General features: G+C 38.5%; 1 protein-coding gene across 1 annotated transcript; it reads left to right on the top strand.

Moving 5' to 3' along the window:
* The first annotated feature begins 9,160 nt into the window (after positions 1 to 9,160).
* LOC589159 (xaa-Pro aminopeptidase 3) lies at positions 9,161 to 14,935 on the top strand. The gene is made up of 5 exons (XM_788809.5): positions 9,161 to 9,292; positions 10,465 to 11,434; positions 12,298 to 12,481; positions 13,124 to 13,244; positions 14,570 to 14,935. The coding sequence occupies exons 1-5, from the start codon at positions 9,202 to 9,204 to the stop codon at positions 14,734 to 14,736; spliced, it is 1,533 nt and encodes a 510-aa protein (XP_793902.1). The 5' UTR covers positions 9,161 to 9,201; the 3' UTR covers positions 14,737 to 14,935.
* Positions 14,936 to 19,994: the final 5,059 nt, after the last annotated feature.

The raw sequence follows: 19,994 nt of genomic DNA, 5'->3' as shown, positions 1-19,994 counted from the left end.
TACCACACAATATGATTTGCACTCAAAGAACTACAATTTTAGTGAAATATAATTCTATCAAAGCCGTCCAAAATGAATCTGGCCTCCATGGCTTAACATAATGCAAAGCTCATCATAGATCTATATAACGAAGTTTTATTTGCGATGAACATTATTCATGTCGAGACATAACATCTAATTGAGGTTAAGATTAACTGTTTATAGGAAGAGGTGTGCGCAGGGCAAGACAAAGTAAATTGGTTAGAAAGAACACTTGGAGTTTGGACTCTTCGATTGCTTCAGAAGACTTGTTTACCTATGGTCACTAAACTCTCGAGATAATCTTTCTATTTTTAGAGCATGCATTTTCTCAACTAATTAGGTCGATCATTAAATCTTATCTCTTTGATTTGGATGACGAACTTTGGAAGGCATCGCCCCTCTGTCGATTTGTGAATAATCTTTTTTGGTGGTTGTGCCAAGAATCCTCTTACAAAATGATAAACAAGACATGTTTGTGTCGCATTTACCAGTCACACATTAATTTTAATAACAATGATAACTTATTTGGCCTTATTTACCCAAGGTAGCCACATTAGTACTAATAATGAATGCTCTTCCTGCGGGCTTGCAATGAAGTTCTCCGCCATTGCCGGGTACCCATCTCATAATTCTAGGCTACAGCTGGGTCGAAAAGGATCAATTTGACCGACAAAACACCGACGGTCCAAGAATACAAGCACTGAGCTATGATCGGACCTCTCGTATAATGAGAGTCAAGCGCTTTATCTTGTTGACATGCAGAATACGATATGAGCTCTGAAGAATCCAGAGCAGGGGCGTAAATACAGGCCATCCCCCCATCGCTTGAAGGAGGGGCGGGGGGGGGGGGGGGGGTGTTACACCCACAAATGTAATAACGCCCACAAATGTAATAACACTTTACCCACAAATAAATGGCCCGTAAATACAGGCCATCCCCCCATCGCTTGAAGGAGGGGCGGGGGGGGGGGGGGTGTTACACCCACAAATGTAATAACACCCACAAATGTAATAATTTCACCCACAAATGTAATAACCACTTTACCCACAAATGTAATAAATTTGAATCAACCACAAAATGTAATAATGACTTTACCGAAAAATGTAATAAAATTGAAGTGATATTTTGTCGAATTTGTTCAAAACTAAAACCCTGTAATAAAGCATGGGTATAGCGCGCAGTTTTTACTCCAGACCCGGTTATTTCAAAAATGTAAAATATCTTCAAAACTAAGACCCTATAATCCTTTTCCTGTGGAATAACATGAGAATCGAGCGTAGTCATTCCTCCAGACCCGGTTATTCAAAAGTAAAAAAAAAAAAAAAAAAAACTTTTAAACTAAGACCCCACCATCTTTCAAACTAAGACCCGGTAATAAAGCATGGGTTTAGAGCGTAGTTTTTCTTCCAGACACGGTTATTTCAAAACTTTTTAAAAATCTTCAAAACTAAGACCCCATCATCTTATTCCTGTGGAAGAACATGAGTATTGAGCGTAGTCTTTCCTCCAGACCCGGTTATTCACAAGTTAAAAAACAAAAAACAAACAAACAAACAAACAAACAAAACAAAAACCTTTTAAACTAAGACCCATGGGTGTCGATCCCGGGGGGGATGGGGGGGATATATCCCCCCCAATATTTCAGGTGGGGGGGATGGCCTGTACAATCATCCCCCCCAATAATTCACCATAAAATTATTTTTTTAAATGAAGAGAAAAATTAATGATGAGAGTCCGATGAGAGTAGTTAATTGTTATTACTCGCAAGATGACCATCAATATACACATTTTGCTATCTCATTTTCATAATACATACATTATATACGAAGTTAATAAGACAACCGTATATGAGACAAGAATAAATTGAATTCTCGCTCATACGGCTTCATCAGGAATTGATGAATTTATTCAATTTGTTCAATCAACAGCATATCATAGAAATGCAGTGCGCCAAATGCAAAGACGCAGCATCAAAAGCAACGAGCTAAATGTTAAGCGCGAAGCACAAAAGTAGCAATCTGCAATGCACATCAGACAATCCTGGACAGTGTAAACATAGATGAACTCTGTGACGATTTCGTGATGAGATCGGAGACAAAGAGAAAGATTTTCGGACATTAGTATGACTTATAAAATAGTTCACTAGTTGTTATGTTGTTTCCGTTCACCCTTTTTAAAATTCACGTCATTGTATCTTTATTTTTATTTTTTTCACTCATTTTATTTCCTGATATTTCCTAAAACATTTTTCATTTTTGGAGAAAGATTATTATGTCACAACTTATTTTCAGTTGGGAAACTGAATTCAGACAAGGATTAATATAGAGAACAGTACAATGAATCGTCTTCTTTCTCTAATAATTTAGCGAACAGGGCAAAGCTGTTAGGGGGGCAACTGAATTCAGACGTGGATTAAGAGTAATAATCAAATGAAACGTCAAAGTACACGATACAACTAATCGTCTTCTTTTACTAATAATTTAATAAAACGTGAAAGCTTCCGCGCTACGCGCGGAATGGGCGAAAGTGAATACAGACAAGGATAAAGAGTAATAATTTATTGAAACATTAAAGCTTCCGCGCTTCGCGCGGTAGGGGGGAAACTGAATTCATGAAGGACACGATACAACAAATCGTCTTCTTTCTCTAATAATGTAATAAAATGTGAAAGCTTCCGCGCTTCGCGCAGGATTGGGTAAAAATGAATTCAGACAAGGATTAAGAGTCGAGAATGGTACATAGAATCGTCTTCTTTCTTTAATAATCTAATGAAACGTCAGAGCTTCCGCGCTACGCGCGGGGGAAGGGGAACTTGATTCAAACAAGGATTAAGAGTCGAGAATGGTACATCGAATCGTCTTCTTTCTTTAATAATCTAATGAAACGTCAGAGCTTCCGCGCTACGCGCGGGGGAAGGGGAGCTTGATTCAAACAAGGAATAAGAGTCGAGAATGGTACATAGAATCGTCTTCTTTCTTTAATAATCTAATGAAACGTCAGAGCTACCGCGCTACGCGCGGAGGAAGGAGAATTTAATTCAAACAAGGATTAAGAGTCGAGAACGGTCCAACGAATCGTCTTCTTTCTCTAATAATTTAGTGAAACGTCAAAGCTTCCTCGCTTTGCGGGGGGGGGGGGGGGACTCCCCCTCCCTGCACCCAACCCCCTAGGAACCGCGCTTCGTGTGCTAACTACCGCCCCCCCTTAAATTAAATCCTGGCTACGCGCTTGGGAGGGGTGCAACTTGCCACACGCTTCTACCACTTTGGTTGCTTTGATCCATTGCCGAAAATATTTTGGCACCTATCATCCCCCCCAACCACGGATACAAATCGACACCCTTGCTAAGACCCCTCCATGTTCCAAATTAAGACCGGGTAATAAAGCATGGGATTAGAGCGTAGTCTTTACTTTACACTCGGTTATTTAAAAAAAATGAAAAATGTTCAAACTAAGACCTCACCATCTCATTCCTGTGGAACAACATGGGTATAGAGCGTAGTCTTTCCCCCAGACTCGGTCATTTCAAAAGAAATAGAAATTTAAACAAATCTTCGAAACTAAGACCCACCATCTTTACGCCCTTGATCCAGAGGTTATTTCTTTATGTATGTATGTATAGCTGTATAGCCTACACGTATACAGTGTGTCACGATCATTAATAGTAGTTGCGCGACGTGCGCGAACAAGCACTTCATAAACTTCAGAATAATTTTTCGTTATTTTGCAAGGTATTATTATTATAGCCAAAACGTAAAGTGCGCCAGCGCGCGAGCGCTTAAAAAGTGCAATCATGTACAGTAGATCCCCGGCTCCCCCCACCTATCTCAGGACTGCCAACCTTTCTGAATCCCCCTTTCGCCGGCTTTTCGCTGGCTTTTCCTGCCTTGGAGACCCCCCCCCCCCCCCCCCCCCCAAAAAAAAAATAAATAAAAAAAAAAAAAAAAAAAATCCGGAACACTGCTAAATGTACCACCTCCCCCCCCCCCCCCCCCCCATTTCAGGTGTGCTCTAGTCGATCGAGGGGGGCTGGGGCCAATGTTTTTACTTTTCAAAATGAAATAATCCTGAATGAGCTTTCAAAGCTAGCAGGAATTTGATCCCGGAACTTGATCAATTTTTCTATGATATTCAAGATATTTTATAACCCCCTTTTTACATTTCTCGGGAGTCCAAAGAGAGAGAGAAAAAAAAAACACCCCCTTTTTAAAGAAATCTCCGGGTGAAAAGTCAAATACACCCCCTTTTTTTTTAATTCTCGGGCGGATTTTGTCGCGCGAAAAAGTACTCCTTTTCTGGAAATTTTAGGAACGCGCATAGGGTCCCTCCGACCCCGGAGTGTTGGGGGGGGGGGGGTAGATGAAGACTGAAGTTCCAGACCTGGCGTGTTCAAGACTTACAGTGGCCGTTTGTCTCTTCAGTTATTTCAAGGTAAGCCTGTACACATTCTTATTATTTTTATATTTGAGAAAGGATTTGGCTGAGGAAATTAAAGAATTCATTAGATTTAATCAATAAACACAGTACATGTATCATTATATGAATTCCAGAAACATTTTTTAAGAGGTGTGAAAACTGTGAACGCATCTGATTGAGAGTGATAAATAATACGGTAACTGTTGCATTGCCCAAGTCCTACTCGGTCGTTGTCATTTGTTCACACCTAAAACTTAAGGGACGAGGGGATGATATTTAAGGGCTGCAATGCACGTGATGTTTGGGTAGGTCTATGAATGAATTAATTTGTTATTTATATTGAATGAATTGAATTGAATTCACAGAAATAGGGCTTAATAAGAGTCGAAAACGGTGCAACCAATCGTCTTCTTTCTATAATAATTAAATCAAACGTCTATGCTTTTCGCGCTTCACGCGGGAAGGGGGAAACTGAATTCAGACAAGGATTAAGAGTCGAGAACAGTACACCCAATCGTCTGCTTTCTCTAATAATTTAACGAAACGTCAAAGCTTCCGCGCTTCGCGCGAGAGGGGGAAACTGAATTCAGCTAAATAGGGCTTAATAAGAGTCGAAAACGGTGCAACGAATCGTCTCCTTTCTATAATAATTAAATCAAACGTCTAAGCTTTTCGCACTTCGCGCGGGAAGGGGAAACTGAATTCAGACGAGAATTAAGAGTCGAGAACAGTACACCCAATCGTCTGCTTTCTATAATAATTTAAGGAAACGTCAAGGCTTCCGCGCTTTTGCGCGAGAGGGGGAAACTGAATTCAGATAAATAGGGCTCATTAAAAGTCGAAAACGGTACAACGAATCGTCTGCTTTCTCTAATAATTTAATGAAACGTCAAAACTTCCGCGCTTTGCGCTTGAGGGGTAAACCGAATTCAGACAAAGATTAGGAGTCGAGCACGGTTTAACAAATCGTCTACTTTCTCTAATAATTTAATTAAATGTCAATGCTTTCGCGCTTCGCGCGGGAGAGAGAGGGAAAAACTGAATTCATACGAGGATTAAGAGTCGAGCACGGTTCAACGAATTGTCTACTTTCTCTAATAATTTAATGAAACGCCAAAACTTCCTCGCGGGAGGGGGGGGGGGGAACTTCATTCAGACCAGGGTTAACAGTCGAGAACGGTACAATAAATCATCTTCTTTTCCTAATAATTCAAGGAAACGTCTAAGCTTCCGCGCTTCGCGCTCCGTAGGCCTATCACCCACACCCCCCTAATGAGCGCGCTTCGCGCGCTCTTTGAGTGATTCGCCTGCTCACTACCGCCCCTTCCTAAAATGAGATCCTAGCTCCGCGCCTGCATTAAAATATATAACTATGATGCTGACTAAGTTGACGAAATAATTCGTATAATGTATTTATGTCGTCGAGGAAAATGACCATTTGCGCATACGCAAGTACTATAGATAGTTCGTAGGAAAAACAATTTAGTCTTCGGCCCCAGGTATATAGGGTTAAATTTGTAAATATTGGGACATTTAATTTTGTCGGTAATTGGGGGCTAGTTTTGTCGGTAATCGTTGGCCTCTAACCCCCCCCCCCCCCACTAAAAAAGTTCTAGCGAAGCCCCTGACCATTATACATCATTTTCTAAGCGATGGGACTCAAACAATATAAAGAGTTCGCATCTTCCTGACGAAATACTCAATCTTTATGTTACTACTTGAAAGTGTGTCGTCTTATTTCGGAGTTCATTAGTACAATAAAACACTACAGTTTGCAGCTGTCAGTATTTCGAAATATGTCCAATTCTTTTACTTTATGGTTGTCAAATTTGGCATGTGCGTGCATGTATGTATGCATAAATTTATGTACATGTGTTTGGGTATGTGTGTGTTTGTTGTTTGTTCGTTTGTGTGTGTGTGTGTGCGTGTGCGTGTGTGTGTGTGGGTGTGTGTGTGTGTGTGTGCGTGTGTGTATGTGTGTATGATGCGATACCCAGGTTATGGAAGGATGATTCAGGGTTAATAGAATTCCTCGAGGTTGATTTGATAGGCTTTAATACTTATTTCCATATTTCTAGTAAAAAAATACAGTTTGTGGATGTGGGTTCAAGAACAATCTATGATTATTTCATCAAAGCACTGCAACGAACGTATGATTTGCAGGTAAGGGATGGGCAAAATGATTATGATTTTATAGATAAAGAATTAAAAGAAATATTTGTTAGACCAAGAATTACTATACTCATTAGAAAACAACGTGAATTTCAATTTAAATTATTGCATGGAGCCATATACACTAATGAGCATCTTCATAGATTTGGTTTTGTTGGTGATAATTTATGTTCGTTTTGTAAGCAGGAAATAGAAACATACAAACATTTATTTTTATCTTGTGGGAGCGTTCAAAGGTTATGGCAGGCTTTAATACTACTTTTTGAGTTAGATGAAATTAAAGATTTAGAATGGCGAGATATATTTGTTGGGTTGGTAGGTAGTTCATATAGAATAAAAATGTGTAATACTATCATTTTCATGGTGAAGTATGTTACATTTATGTCAAGATCGGGGGGGGGGGGGGCGAGTACTAACTTTAGAAAAGATGAAAAAAAGCATTTTTAAGTATAGGGATGAGGAAAAGAAAATAGCGATTAAAATGGGAAAGCTAGGATCACATTTTTTAAAGTGGGAGCAGCTTAAGATTAATTAAGATTTGCTTTCTTCTCCACCGTGAGCTTGTTAAAAGCGTAACTCGATTTTGCGGCCTGGATAACTTATTTAGTATATTTTTCTTAAGTTGAGAATGTTGGCAGACATCCACTGAGTGAGTACTGTGTGTGTGTGTGTGGGGGGGGGGGGGGGGGTGGGTGGGTGGGTGAGTATGTGTGTGAGTGGGTGAGTATGTTTGTGTGATAGAGGGTGAGTATGTCTGTGTGATGTAGGGGGCAGGGAGGGGGCAGGATTGTTTCAGTAAAATTATCTCCAGATTTGTTTTTTTTTGTAATATATAAGTAAATAACATTTACAATTGACATATTATGTTTAGGTACTTATACGTTTACTTTGTTGTTAAGTTATATTATACTGCAAATAAGTTTGTGTTTAATTATGTTTATGTAAAAGCATCAATATTGAACACGTTTATTTTATTCAATTGTATGTCATGGTTTGTATTACACATCTGGAGAAATAAAACAAAATTGTTTAAAAAAAAAATTTAAAAAAATGTGTGTGTGTGTGTGCCCTGTGTGTTTGTGCGTGCGTGATCGCGCGCGCCTGCGTACATTAGTGTGGGCGTGTGCTCGTGCTAGTACATGTATGTGATGGCTATCGCCGATCATCCCCCCCCCCCCCCACTCCTCGGTACGGATTTACGCCCCTGATCCAGAGGATATACTATTTTTACGACAAGTGTACTAAAGGTATGCAACTTGGATTTGAAAGGGGCACGGACCAATCGCCCCAACACCGGCTCCCAAATCGATCACCATCACCATCGTTATACTAGTTCCCATCCCCTCCGGCACCTCGATCCAGGCGCGGATCCAGGATTTCTTAGGGGAGGGGGCCCAACTTTTTTTTTTTTTTGCTCCCGAAAATTTGAAAATCGCGCCGGCCGAAAAGTCGCTCAGTTGGGGGGGGGGGGGGGGGGGGGAGTACAGAGCACAATTTTTTATTTTTTTTTATTTTTATTTTTATTGCTTTTTTTAAATTTTTTTTTTATTTTATTTTTTCTCAAGGGGGGGGGGGGGGGGCCGGGCCCCCCGGGCCCCCCCTGGATCCGCCACTGCCTCGATCTCTAGCTCCCTCACTCAAATCTCTCTTTTTTTTCTCTCCAGATCCAGTCTCTCGCCCTATCTCGACTATCGGATGACATTTTATGATTTTAACAATAATGATAGCGCTTACACCATTTTAGGTCTAAAATCTTATTCTTCACTCTTCACGTCACATGTCGAAACTTTATGTCTGGGCCTTATTGATGGTGTCGGGGATGATGTAAGTCAATAAAATCCTTGAAAGTTGAAATGGTATTTTTTCCATATCATATTTACGTGTATTGTTCAAATAATTAAACGTGTGTATGTCGGTTAACCTCTAACTTTAATGTAAAACAATATAACACCCTGACATAAAGTTAAGGCATGCGACCTTAATATGAGAGTAAAGAGCAATATTTCAGCTTTAAAATGATGTAAGTCATTTTAAGTGAAAATGTTATCTGATAGGTTTAGGTTGGAAAGGTTAGATAGGTTAGATATTGTATATTTTGTCCATATTAACGTGTATTGTCCGAATAAACAGTGTAGGTCTTATATGCCGGTTTAACCCCAAATTCAATCTGAAACAAATAAGACACAGACATAAAGTTTCGGCATGTGACATATCATTTTGTTAATGACAGTACATGTTGTTGTTGTTGTTGTAATTGTTGTTGCTGTTGAGATTTAAATGCATGGCGCACTTCAAAGTTCAAATCAAAATTCTAAGATATTGTCTCTACCACAAACTTTCCGATACAATTAGTCAGAATGAATCATTCGAATATCAACAATGTTTCAGCTTTGACATGGTGTAGGTTATTATCTAGGCATTCGATAGCTTTAAAAAAACAACATTAAAATGTAGTCTCTTACTCCAGTTAATTGCTTGGACGTTTTGGAGACACTATATACCCCCCCCCCCCCCCCACTACCTTGATTGGTCGCACGTACGCGCTATTGGTCGATAGTTTCAGCGAGCGATTTGTTATATAACTTGCAAAGATGTCGGCTCTTCTGAAGCATCCTCTACAGCTAGGCCTATACCACACCCTTGTCACTACGCACCTCCCCATTCGACATCTCAGAATTTCAGGTTTGTGTCTAGCTTTAAAAGTGAATCATTTAAGTGCAATGTTTTAAGTACGATGTTTTAATGGTCTGCATCTGTATGATTTGTATACGTTTGTCACATACTGTAGTCCCAGACATTGAAAACGATGCAACGTTACATACAAAGCTTTTGGCTTTGGCCTTAGATCTAGATCTAAATAAAACATGTCAGTTATATCATTCAGTTGGCATGTGTAATATCAATGCAGACTTGATGGGGACAAAACGTAGCCCATAAAAACAGTTTACACATACACTGTATGTAGTCTTATAGTTATTTATAGATTCCTTTTCTAGATCTAGACTTTTTCAACCTATTTTTCATCCAATTGGCAACTTGAAATCGGTCCCTATCGCTAACTTAGATCTACTCTCCGTTTCGCACCCGGCCATATTAATTTGTGGGTTTTTACTTACATATATTTGCTACATGGTAATTAGATCTAGGTATGGATCAAGTTTTTGTAAGACCAAATTTGTGTAGGGTCCTACTACATCGAGTATAACGCAAAGATTCAGCATGCACATGCGTTGACCAAGAAGAAATGCACATGATCATGAAGACACGATGATGAATACAAAGCGGCTCTTTGCCAGGATTGACAATAGAGTTCCAATTTTAATTTTTTTTTTTTTCAAACATCAGTGATCGAGCTGAATTGATTGTATTTTACTGCTATTGAAGTTTGGTAATTACAAGAGTCTTGGTACAAATGTGAATCTGAAATCTAATACAAATTGGTAACTTTGTGTTTCATTTTTAGAGCAACTATTTTGAACTTTAAATTTTCCAAAGATAAGATTCTATCACACCTGTGCCATAGCCCATACATTAATATTATTAGACCCCCCACCCCCCCCCCCCCCTCCCTCCTCTTGCTGCCTCCCCATTAATTAAATTTCTTCACCAACAATGAGGGGATCATTCTGAAAATTAGTGAAAATATGACTGGGGATTTTGAAATTAAATTAAGGTATTATTTATGAGAAGATAAACAGATATACAATGATTCTGGTGTTATTTATGCTATTTTTTTTTTTACAAGTGATGAAGACATCAACCAGATGAAGTTATATATATATATATATATATATATATATATGCCATCTGATTGATATAAATGTAATGTGTTGTAAATGCATTTAAATTTCCAGCATCTGCATGGACAATAGCTTCAAGGGAGAGCAGTATTCCTCAGAGGTACATAGGACAGCCTACCTCATACACCCACCAGCACCTCCTGAGAGATGATGAGATCACACCAGGTATTACCGCCCAGGAGTTCAGGGGTCGCAGGCACAACCTCATGTCGGGCATCAAGAAATCAATGTACAGTGACTGCCCTCACCATGTCGCCGTGATCCTTGCTGCTGACACCAAGTACATGACCGACGAGATACCATACCCATTCCGTCAGAACACAGACTTCTTGTACCTCTGTGGTTTCCAGGAACCTTCAAGTGCTTTAGTCCTGGAGAGCATTGCAGGGAGTCCACTCCCAGATCATAAAGCAACTGTCTTTGTCCCCCAGCGAGATGCTGATAGGGAACTCTGGGATGGCCCGAGAGCGGGCATCGATGGAGCACTTAGCTTCATAGGAGTAGACGAGGCCCATGTGATCAGTGACTTGAGTGAGTACTTGGATCAGTATGCCAGCAGGGAAAAGCTTGTTGTTTGGTATGATGTCTTCAGGAATGTTAACAGCCACCTGCACAAGGATGTCGTCAGTAATCTTGTGACCCCATGCCGGAACAAAGGCCACGCTGTGAACATTCTACAGCAACTCATGCATTCCATCCGGGTCATCAAATCCCCTGCAGAAATCCAACTGATGCGTGAGTCCTGCAGCATCGCATCTCAGGCCTTTGTTGATGTGATGCGCTTCACAAAACCAAACATAAACGAAGCCAATCTGTATGCAAAAATGGACTTTGAGGTTAGATTGAATGGGGCAGAGTTCCTTGCATATCCTCCGGTTGTTGCTGGGGGTAACCGTGCTAATACATTGCATTACGTGAAGAACAATCAGATTGTACTCGGTGGAGACATGGTGCTGATGGATGCTGGATGTGAGTACCATGGTTACGCAAGCGATATCACCAGAACATGGCCAGTCAGTGGAAGGTATTCAGATTTAAACATGTTGCAGCCCGATGTATGTTGTTACATTTGTTCCCAACTTCCTGTAGCTTCCGTTTATATTCAGGCCTGATAATTACCCAATTTAAATCGGTTTCCCAATTATTTATTTGTTTTTTCCAGAATTTGTTTTCTCTTTTTTTTCCCCCGATTATTATTTATTTATTTTTTTTCTTTCCGATTTTACCAAGATTTTTCCCTTATTTTTCCTAATATTCCTGATTTTGTCTGATTTTCTTACTCAAAAGGGGGGAATTTTTTGTTAGATGCCATTTTTTCCCCCAAATCCTTTCTCTTTTTTTTTACTCAAGAGGGGAGTGGTCAAGGGAAAACCCCCCCCCCTTTTTTTTTTTAAGTGCTCACTATCACCCTTGTATATTGTCTGATTTGGGCTTTCTGTTCATTCTTGCGCTTTACTCTGATGTGTGCAAAACGAAAGGCTTTAGTACATGTATGCCTGTCTTGGTAAATATATAATATTTCTGATATGTGATCACTTAAATTTTCTTGAACTAGCTTTGCATGTATTCCGTATTGATGTCAAAAGATGTTGGAAAATCAAGAAAATGTTTTTTTTTAAAATGATTTGATGATTAATGCAATTCTGCATGCTTTTTTATATGAGCAAGTCCATCGTGATATAAGTGTTCCTATGGGTAGTTATATTGGAATGTGATATGTTTCTCCGGACTCTAAAATCATTAAAAGGTATTCTTATTTAATCAACTATCATATACATGTATTTTTTTGTTGAAAATAGAAATCTGAAAGAGATATAGGGCGACTGTAGTAAATATAGTATACTTACTGTTATCGTTACACTCTAAATCCCCACTTAATACCTGCAGATACACTGAAGCCCAAGCCAGCCTCTACCAGTCTGTCCTAGATGTTCAGCAGGAGTGCCTGGACATGTGTGAAGTAGGAACCACACTAGACCAGATCTATCATCGCATGCTCAATGGACTGGGCCAGAAACTCCAGGATCTTGGCATTGTGCCAAAGTGGATGAATAATGCGGAGCTGATTAGGGTGAGTGTAGCATCTTTAAATAATTTGAATCATATGCTTTTGTTACCGAAGGTGGAAAAGGGGGCTTTTTCAGGATGCCCAGTTTTGTGCTTATTTTCTTATCATGATTTCTTGCATTTACTTCAGATTTTTTCCCCTTCAATTATCATGATCTGTAGGCTTGAATTTTAGACTTCTTTGCATTATTGGGAGATGACTCCATTGTAGTTGTAATTTCCAAAGCTCTTTGGAAGCACTTAGAGACAATTAATGTGATATGCGCTAAACAAGAACTGAATATTAATTAATTAATATTAGTTAATGATATTGGCTAAAGTCACAGTTACATTTACATGAAGAAATAAAATTGTAATAGTACCCTAATCTATGGTTTGCAATATTTTGTTCTATTTTGCAATTTTGGGATTAGTCAGATAAAGAACAAGCCACACAGATTCTGCCCCAGTAATATTAAAAAGAAGGAAAGCACAGGTGTAAGTGTAGTGGTTTGTCATATATAAAACCTTATCATTATTTTTAAAGGGCAGCATATCTTATGATTGTAGTAGACATGATGATGATTTCTCCTGTAGTCTTCAAAGAGCTACAATTGAGATGTATGATAATATGATTATTTATATATTTTGTGTTCAAAATTGATAGGCAGCCAAGAAATACTGCCCTCATCATGTGGGACACTACTTAGGGATGGACACGCATGACACTCCTCAGGTATCCCGTAGCAACCAGCTGCAGGCAGGCATTGTCATTACAGTCGAACCAGGTAAAACATCCACAAAAATGATGCCAAGTCTGTTGATAAATCTGTTGCCAAATCTGTTGATATCCCTCGGATAGGACATTAAATGGAAGACCCATGTAGAGGAGAGTCACCACCTTCGCACATTAAGAACCCACTGCACTATTTGTATAAGAGTAGGGGGACACCCTGTTGTAGTGGTCCACCTGCACACCCCCAATCAGTTCTACCGGGAGGAGAGACCCTAGGGTTACAGTGATTCAGTTTGCTTTTGGCCTCCCAGGCACAGGTAACGCCAAATTAATAATAATAATGATAATAACAATCATAATAAAAGCTACCGGTACTCAAAGTAAATGATTGAATGGACTCTGTAGATATAGAGGTGAGACCCAAGGGTTACAGTGATTCAGTTCGCTTTTCGCCTCCCAGGCTCGGGTGATGCCAAATACATAATAATAATGATAATAATATTTAGCTTCACGTGGTACTGTCTCACTCAGTATAATAATTCAACATGTTCAATACCTCTCTTTAGAAATCTAGCCATCTTATTGATCGAAATTGGAGTCAAGAATTTAGCCATGCCCCGCCCACCAGTTAATAGTCTTTTAAAAGATGCCCGCATTCCCGCCTACCGGTTAATAGTCTTTTAAAAGATGCCTGCATTCCCACCTACCAGTTAATAGTCTTTTAAAAGATGCCCGCATTCCCGCCTACCGGTTAATAGTCTTTTAAAAGATGCCTGCATTCTCACCTACCGGTTAATAGTCTTTTAAAAGATGCCCGCATTCCCGCCTACCGGTTAATAGTCTTTTAAAAGATGCCCGCATTCCCGCCTACCGGTTAATAGTCTTTTAAAAGATGCCCGCATTCCTGCTTACCGGTTAATAGTCTTTTAAAAGATGCCCGCATTCCCACCTACCGGTTAATAGTCTTTTAAAAGATGCCTGCATGCCCCGGTTAACAGGCCTCATAAATAAATTAGGGGTCGTGACAGTATGTGCACATCCCCTTGAGCCTGTAAAACAGCAAGGCCTGTCATAGCAGTCGATATATCTATACTTTCCTTGTCAATTCTCTACGAATAATGATAGTAACATGTCAACCAACAAAATGTAAAAGTTCATTGTACAGATTTATGTTGAATGCAAGTACAAAAATTAGGCCCAACTGTTTGGATTGTACAAATAATTATTACACATCAGATCATTTTCTCTTGTTCTCTTTCTCACCCTCTTTCTGTTTTCTATATCTCTTTCTCTCCCTCTCTCACTTTCTCTCCCTCTCTCTCTTTCTCTCCCTCTCTCACTTTCTCTCCCTCTCTCACTTTCTTTTATGACTCTCAGGACTGTACCTCCCTGCGAGTGACAATGACATACCCCAAGAGTTCCGAGGGATGGGAATCCGAATTGAAGACGACGTGTTGATCACAGACAGAGCTCCTGAAGTACTCACTGCAGAGTGTCCAAAGGAAATGTCCCTCATAGAAAGTATAATGGGGGGAAATTTATGACGTAGCAGACACTGAATTGAAACTTACGAGCAATAATAAATTGAATATCATTATGAGCACCAATGTATTTATGAATTGTCTTTTCCATCCTTTACTTTATTTCATATAGTATTAAGAAAGAACAGATTATCCATTGGTTTGTTTTTATTAGATCTAACATTTTCATGTTCTGCCCATCATCACAATGACATCTATGCAATAATTTTTTTCTACCATAGTAGATAAGGACAAATTTTCGGAGTTCAGGTGGCCAGCTAGGCTCCCTCCGGGGTTCAGGCAGCGCCCTTTGGATTTCAGAGAATTACACAAGATGTACTAGGGTCACTTGGGGGCTAAAATTCACTTCTGGGGTAGTGATAGGTCAGTGTTTATTGTTTTTCCAAGATAAAATATAAAAGAGCAACAGATTTTCTTATAAATTGTTGGATGAAGATAAGTGAAAAATATAAACCAATCATCGACCTTACTACTGGTTACGAACTTTAACAGCTCTCTAAGTTGCCAGATTTGTTTTTAAGATCTGGTGAATATTTCATCTCTGGGGGTGTTTCATAAAGCTGTTCGTAAAGTTACGCATGACTTTACGAACAACACAACTTGAATATGAAATGCCAGATAGGATGCCCAAAGTGAGACCATATTTCTAATAACCTCAATTAAATTATGGCAAAAAATATACTTTGTATTATTTGATGCAGTTAAAAAATGATTGAGCATCCCATTTGGCTTTTCATATATCAGTCGTTGATAAAGTCATGCGTAACTTTACGAACGGCTTTATGAAACGCCCCCCAGGTGTCATTCCTTGATGCATCATTTGCTTGTGAGTCATTAAATTGTTCAAACTAGAGGTACTCATACTTGCTCTTTCCTTTAATAGTCCTCTCCCTACTATTGAAAATACCCTTTCACAATCCACATTGCTGTGAAATATTGTCTATGCCATCTCTATGACCGATTCAAGCAGTGAATATGGTCTTAAATTTCTGCTCAGTGACATCTTGAGTTTGGCTCAGTTTGGACCATTGAGCATTAATTCTGCTTTCAGGGTTGCAAGAGATGTCAATGTCTACCTCAGATATTTTGGAAACTGTTCTTCATTTTTATCCCGCTTTTCCTTGTAGATAAACTTAAATCTCTTTACAAAGTAATCCATGGAAGCATGGAATTAGTTTTTTCTATGATGACCTTTGGGCATGTGCCTGGATTTTGTAATTTACTTCGTTCTGTGCAATTAAAATGATGCAATGCCAGTCTTAGTAAACTGTAATAGGAAGGGGAAAGATTTCTGAAATTTTCATCCTGAATCATTCCCACTGGCACTCAGAAATGTTGACTCTGTCAGCTATTAAAGAGATGAATATATTTGGTGGAAAATTAGGCCTGATATGACTTGAATTAACCCTTTTTGACAAGTAATCATTATTTAAACTTTCTTCATATTTTTGCGTACAATTTCAAGCTAAAAATCTAAGCTACACAAATGCATGTCAAAAAAACATTTCCTATGAACATACGACATTCTAGGTATTTAGCCTGTGATCTTCAACACACTTACTAACACAAAACACAAGATTCAGCTAGAAAATAGCAATCCTTAAATTTAGGGTCATGTCCGATAATACCATAAATTGACCTTTCATCATCGGTACTACTCATCCTACATGTATATTGTCAACGAGATAAACATGAATCATTGTAGGAAATATTACCGAGATGACTTTCCAAAAATATTTATTTAGGAAATATGAAGTACGAGCAGTTAAATTACATTTGAATGAAAGTTAATGATCCAATAATTTCTACATGTATCAAAGTCTATGCACAAAAAGCCTCTTTTTTTAGACATACTTAATGTCATGTCGGCTGAAAATTGATGACAAGAATTGCATTCTGTGAATGCAATGTTAAGTTCTAAGAATACAGCATGTACAAATTTACACCATTAAAACCTGTTCAGATTTGAGGTTGTAAACCACAGCTTTTTTTTTGTCTGTTGAGATGACGTAAGAGCTTAGTGAACACGCGTAGGAAACTACGCAGTTGCCATTCATTCATTTCTATACATTTGTATATAAATATATACCAAAATGAGCCTTAATACACAGCAGTGGAGCCATATATTTATTGTTTGAACGTGGAATGAATTATTTGTGTAAATGAATTGAAAAGTCAAGAATTGAGAATCAAGATTGTTACATTACATACTGTTTTATATTTTCATTTTTTATTAAATTGGATGCAATCATCATTTCATTGTATTTGTATACAAGAATTATTATTAAAAACTCAAATTGATATGAACCTGTTGTACAACATACTGATCATTGAAGAAAATGAATGTGTATATTATAGAAGATGAATAGATGTACTACTGTATAAAGTGGGCATTCTGTCAGCAGAGGTGGTTCGGTTTGGTTTGTTTGTTTTACCCGACTGCTAAGAAAACATGTGTATGCTTGTAAGTAACCAACCAGGGGACTGACGGCTTTAAGTCCTCTCCGAGGGACTTGGTAATGAGGATTTATGCCTTACCAAAGGGCATGAGTGCATCTACTTGGGTTTCGAACCCGGACCTCTCTGTTACGAGACCACTGCGTTACCACTAAGCCATCGCGTCTGCATGGTGAAGAAGTGTGTGAAAACCTACCATGACTGAAATCAGAGACAGAATCAAATAAATATGAATACAAATAATTGTACATTGCTTTATCATGAACACATTATACCAACATGGTCTCTATGCATGTTAGAACACCACTGTATTAAAGGTACTATGTCCCATTTGCAGGCCAAAAAATGAAAAGGTTAAATTCCAAAGGCATTTCAAAGATAATACTAATTAGAACTACCCTAAAGAAAAGGGGGCATGAAAATGTCTTTAAGTGGGAAAATAATGACTATTAGTTGTCAAATCGACTTTAGTGAGACCAATACAATAAGTAATAGTCTGATTATCAGACCATTGTACTGAATGGTCGTATGTTTTGTGCTGCGCAAAGATTCAATCAGTTTAATTTTGGCCACTACAAGATGTGGGTTATTGATGTAGATAAATGCTCATGTACCCTTTATAGCTCATTTTATACTAAAGAAGAAAAAAGGCCAGTCAGCCACTCAATAGTGTCTGACGGTGAAGTCTAGCAAGTAAACGGGTTTCCTTGCATAATTTGAATATTAGGACACTGCTTACATTTAAATTTCACAGATAGGACATAGATGACATATTCATAAATCATGCAAAGTTCTACAGAATTTGATATTGGCTGCAAAAGGTACATAGTATCTTTAATGTCCCAAACATCCAAAAAAAAATGTGGTTCAGTTTGGATCGAAATTGACCAAACTAAGTGATATTCTTTAAATGTATTCCTTAAAAATGATTTCTGGTGCTATCTTTTGAAATGCCCTATCCCAGTGAAAAAAATACATGGGGCTCGGCCGAATTAGCCCCCAAAATACCCAAAAGAGCCCCCAAAATTTGCATAGAGTTCAATGCAAAACAAATTAAAGAGAGTTATTTTCATGCAAGCAAGCTTGAAAAGTAGCCTCCAAAATTGCCCTATCCCAATATATTTTGTATGCACAGCAATTTGAGAGAACTTTTTTTATTAAATATGAAGGGATATAGCGTTAGTGAAAGTTTAAAAACAATTTGGGCAATGGAGTTTAGAATTTGAAAATCAAGCACCGGTAGTAGGTCCATGTTCAGACTCAAGTGTTGAGAGGCATCTATCCACCCACTTTGAATACACCGTACATCTATGACTGATTTGTTGCCAATTTCAACCTGGCAACTAAGCTACAGAGCAGAGTATATTTTGAAATCAACATTTATTTCAACGATACATGTGCATTCCATAGGTGGGTAATTTCTGTTACCGATAACTATATCTCACAATTCAATATCTCACACAGTACAAAGCTTTCACACACAAACAAGATCAACACAACATTTCCTTTTGTAAATCATAAAATATTTCTAATACGACCAAAAAACGACAAGGAAGTAAGAGTATAAATATGAAAAGAATTCATAAAATCAAGTCCATTTAATGTGAACAAGACATAGATACTTCATGATTTCTTTGTTACCTACAAAATATCTACTGTCACATCAGTTCATGTGCTTGGGTATTAAAGGGATCGTTTAACAATGTTAAATCTGAGATACACGACCCTACGTGTTATCAGTGTCTGTGATATGATGTAATATTGAAGCCCTAAAAAAATTGCGCTTCAAAATGATCAAGAAGTGTCTCAAAAAAATAAAAATCTATGAGTGACCGGTTTTACCATACTCGTTTTCCCCAATAGACTGTAGTGTTATGAAAACCGTTTGGCAAACAGTTTTCAAATTTTTTAATTCCCATCATAAATATCTTGATAATCAGACAGGCGATCGGCTTGTAAAAGTCATGGGGTTCCTGACTGACAATTATCATTGTAGCATGATTTAAATCCAGAATTTTGTTTCAGAATCTGAGACAAAGTTACCGGATCCCTTTACAGGGGGTGTAAACTGACGAATACAGGGGAACGCCATCTAAATCTCCATTTGGACAACTGCACGTAAATGAGTGGACTTGATTAACGTTAGTCAGCGACTTAATCTCTACATGGTCAGCGTTCGCGAAACAGACCGAAATTCTCCTCGCGCTTTATATTATACCCCATTGGCCCCCGAGTTTTTGCCACAGGAAAGACATGTAGTCTTGTCAGTTTATGCCCCCTTTAAAGGTAAAGACCAGTTTTGGAAACGCCCCACTCTCAAAAATGAAATGGAAGCTCTTATTACCAATCATGTGAAAGAATATATTATAACTAATACGTGATGACACAAATTTTGCCGGGAAACCGCCTACCAATTGACATATTTGGTAAATTATTATATCTATCAGGACTGGATAAATAATACAGTGCTTGTAACTTCACCAAGACTGGGCCAAATTTCTTATCATTTTGATGATTCCAGAGCCTTGCAGGACACACCAATACTTATATGATCAACCTTTTTTAATTGATTCCACACCATTTCTTTCAAAATTCAATCGCATGACCAGAACTGGTCTACACCTTTAAGATATTTAACATAAAAAAATAATGATAAATTGGCAATATAGATTTGCAGCACACATCATCATATTGGGTCCTTAGTTCCCGCCCCCCCCCCCCACTCCGGGGTCGTAATGACCGCATGCGTGTTACCAAAATGTCCTGTAAAGGGGTACTTTTCACGCACCAAAATCCGGCTCGTA

The sequence above is a fragment of the Strongylocentrotus purpuratus genome, unplaced genomic scaffold, assembly GCF_000002235.5.
Source record: "Strongylocentrotus purpuratus isolate Spur 01 unplaced genomic scaffold, Spur_5.0 spur5_scaffold_11, whole genome shotgun sequence".
Taxonomy (NCBI): domain Eukaryota; kingdom Metazoa; phylum Echinodermata; class Echinoidea; order Camarodonta; family Strongylocentrotidae; genus Strongylocentrotus; species Strongylocentrotus purpuratus.
The sequence above is the reverse complement of the archived record's forward strand: the minus strand, read 5'-3'. Positions and strand labels throughout refer to the sequence as shown.

What these genes read in the sequence shown, in the direction of transcription:
- LOC589159 (XM_788809.5), top strand. Translation starts at nt 9,202, where the DNA reads ATGTCGGCTCTTCTGAAGCATCCTCTACAGCTAGGCCTATACCACACC. An exon ending in TCGACATCTCAGAATTTCAG is followed by an intron (nt 9,293 to 10,464) that starts GTTTGTGTCTAG and finishes TTAAATTTCCAG; the next exon opens with CATCTGCATGGACAATAGCT. An exon ending in TGTCATTACAGTCGAACCAG is followed by an intron (nt 13,245 to 14,569) that starts GTAAAACATCCA and finishes TATGACTCTCAG; the next exon opens with GACTGTACCTCCCTGCGAGT.